Below are 3,018 nucleotides of genomic sequence, written 5' to 3'. Positions count from 1 at the left end.
AATCAACTTACATCAAGTTCTTCAACCTTTTGAGCGAAATACGAGCAAAATTCGAATTTGATTATAGGTATTTGTAGAAGGCTATTTTAAAAAATTGCTCATAGTTCAAAAATTCTTCAAATTTATATCAATAAAGTAAAGCTACAAAATCTCAAAAATAATACAGAACTAAAATAAAATACTGCAAAACCAAAAAAAATTGTAAAATTTGGGTGGGACTGAAGCCCACCCTAGCGAAAGGGTGGCTCCGCCCCTGGTCATCGTTAATTATATTAATTTGGACTTCATACTATTTAAGGAGAGTTTGTATTTACTAAAAATATATTTTTTTCAAAAAAAAATCGATTTTGTGTGTTTTTTAAACACATATTATGTGTTAGTTTATTCTCAATTTAATTGAAATTCAAATACAAGTGGAACACAGATTATGATTCCACAAAAGTGATTCCGGTAAATACAAGTGTCATAATCACTTATTTATCAGAAAATATCCACTTCTGATTTTATCGGTTTCAATCTTTGTTTTCAAGCACTACTCATTTTTTTCCCCTAATTTCTTTGTAATCTAAAATCAAATATGTTGCAAATACTTCCTTAAATTCCTAAGTTATATATATATATATATATACCAGTTAATGCTATCAAGTGTAAAAATTAAAAGGGAAATTAAGGTGCTGAAAACTTGTGAGGCTAGGAGAGACTCAAGGAGATCTCATTGTTTGCCATTCACAAACCAATCTCCCTGCAAGGATCTCCATTCTCCTTCTTCCCCAGACATTCAAGAAAAATCATCATTTTCAACAATCTTCCATGTCCAAAAATGCCAAGCAAGCTTAAGAAAGCAATTGGTGCAGTAAAAGATCAAACCAGCATCAGTCTTGCCAAGGTCGTCTCGAGCAATACTTGTTCGAATCTTGAAGTTTCGGTCCTCAAAGCCACAACACATGATGATGTCCCCATCGATGACAAATATGTTTCTGAAGTCCTGCAGATAGTGTCCTCCAACAAAGTCCATGCGGCTGCCTGCGCTCGAGCCATCGGGAAGCGAATAGGCCGGACCCGTAATTGGGTTGTGGCGTTAAAGTCGTTGATGCTCGTTCTTCGGATATTCCAAGATGCTGATCCATATTTCCCTAGAGAAGTCCTCCATGCAATGAAGAGAGGAGCCAAGATTCTCAACCTTTCGGGCTTCCGGGATGATTCCAATTCGAGTCCATGGGATTTCACCGCCTTTGTCCGTACGTTTGCTCTGTACCTCGATGAGCGTTTGGAGTGCTTTCTCACGGGGAAGCTTCAGCGAAGATATAAGAACAAGGAGCTGGAAAGTTGGAGCTACCATAGGAGACAAAGTCGCAAAGCTAACGAACCGGTCCATGACATGAAACCAGCGATGTTGGTCGATAAAATCTCGTATTGGCAACGTTTGCTTGATCGTGCTATTGGCACTAGGCCTACCGGTGCTGCGAAAACGAATCGCTTAGTGCATATTTCTGTGTATGCTGTGGTGCAAGAAAGTTTCGAGCTGTACAAAGACATTTCTGATGGGCTGTCCCTTCTTTTGGATAGTTTTTTCCATTTACAACATCAGAATTGTGTGTCTGCCTTTCAGGCATGTATCAAGGCTTCGAAGCAATACCAAGAACTAAGTTCTTTCTATGACTTGTGCAAAAGCATAGGCGTAGGGAGGACCTCGGAGTATCCGAGCGTGCAGACGATATCCGAGGAACTTATCGAGACACTGCAAGAATTCTTGAAAGACCAGTCTTCTTTTTCATGTAATGCGAAGCCCGCAAACAAGCTTCTGCTTCTCCCGGCTCCGTCAACTCCTAGTATTGCTTCGAGATCAGCACGACACGACAGCTACGGAGGGCAGTCAGAATTCTCGGTGGCAACAAGTGGATTCTCCAAGAGAAGTTCTGAATTCGGTTCACAATGTACCTCACTAGAAGACCTCATAAGCGCTACCGAGAGTGGGATAAGCCCTGCTATTTCCATTGATCTAGAGGCTTACTCAGATCAATTCGACAAACCTTCACAGAGGGACGACGCGTTTAGGATAAGTGACTCCTGTTCGACACGATCTTTGCCTGTCTCAAATTCAATGGCTGATTTAGTTTCGTTGAGCGACTGGTCCGAGCAGGACGAAAAGGAGCAAGATCTTAATCAGCAAGAGCAAAATCAGCCAATATCTTTGGATTATTCGATTTCAAAAAATTGGGAGCTCGTGCTCGCTGAAACTATGTCATCAACATCAGCGTGTTCATCAAAAACCTCAAATGGTGACAAGTTGGATGCCTTCATAGTACAAAAAACAGATGCAGATATTTCGAAAAACGGTTCAGAGCTTGTATTATTCGACACGGCCCCATCGAAGAACAATCACTACAATCCATTTCTACAGGATCTTGAACCATCAAGTGTGCAGCTATCTACAACAGTAGCTCCTAAATTTCAAGAAACTCCAACTTTTTCTGCACAGAATTCGAATCAAGAATCATCATTTTCACACAACGAGAACGATCCCTTCAATGCATTTTCAGGCGAACATGCGTTCAGTACTTCGACGAATCAGCATAATCTACAGCACGAACAACAGTTGTGGTTGCAAAATCAGAACAAGATTATAGCTAAACATATGGTTTAAATTGTGAAATTTATTTACCCTTTATTTTCTTCCTCCTTGATTTGATTATTTATTTGACATGAACAAGATCATGGTTTTGCCATTTTTTTACCACATTATTGCCTCATATTATTCTATGCTTACTGCTACGATCAATCATTTTACAAACTAGGACAAAGTAAGTACGTGCGTATACGTAGACACCAAATAGATAGAGTATAAATTTTAAAAATTTAATACCTAAAACTTGTGTTATTAGCCGATTATAATAAGCGTAACATATATAGAACAAAAAATATGAATTGAAACAAACTAAAAAAAATAGTTTATCCATCCAAGATCATGCATTAATTAAGAGTAACAAAAATGTTAACATATCTGACGTCATTTTTTTA

General features: G+C 38.6%; 1 protein-coding gene across 1 annotated transcript; it reads left to right on the top strand.

Annotated features, from left to right (window-relative positions):
• Positions 1-684: 684 nt before the first annotated feature.
• LOC142520856 (clathrin coat assembly protein AP180-like) lies at positions 685-2,720 on the top strand. Its single transcript, XM_075624007.1, has one exon. It carries the CDS (start codon positions 821-823, stop codon positions 2,642-2,644), a length of 1,824 nt encoding a protein of 607 aa, XP_075480122.1. The 5' UTR covers positions 685-820; the 3' UTR covers positions 2,645-2,720.
• Positions 2,721-3,018: the final 298 nt, after the last annotated feature.

This window comes from Primulina tabacum, chromosome 12 (genome assembly GCF_025594145.1).
Source record: "Primulina tabacum isolate GXHZ01 chromosome 12, ASM2559414v2, whole genome shotgun sequence".
Classification (NCBI taxonomy): domain Eukaryota; kingdom Viridiplantae; phylum Streptophyta; class Magnoliopsida; order Lamiales; family Gesneriaceae; genus Primulina; species Primulina tabacum.
Note: the sequence above shows the minus strand (reverse complement) of the source record. Positions and strands in the feature narration are given on the sequence as shown.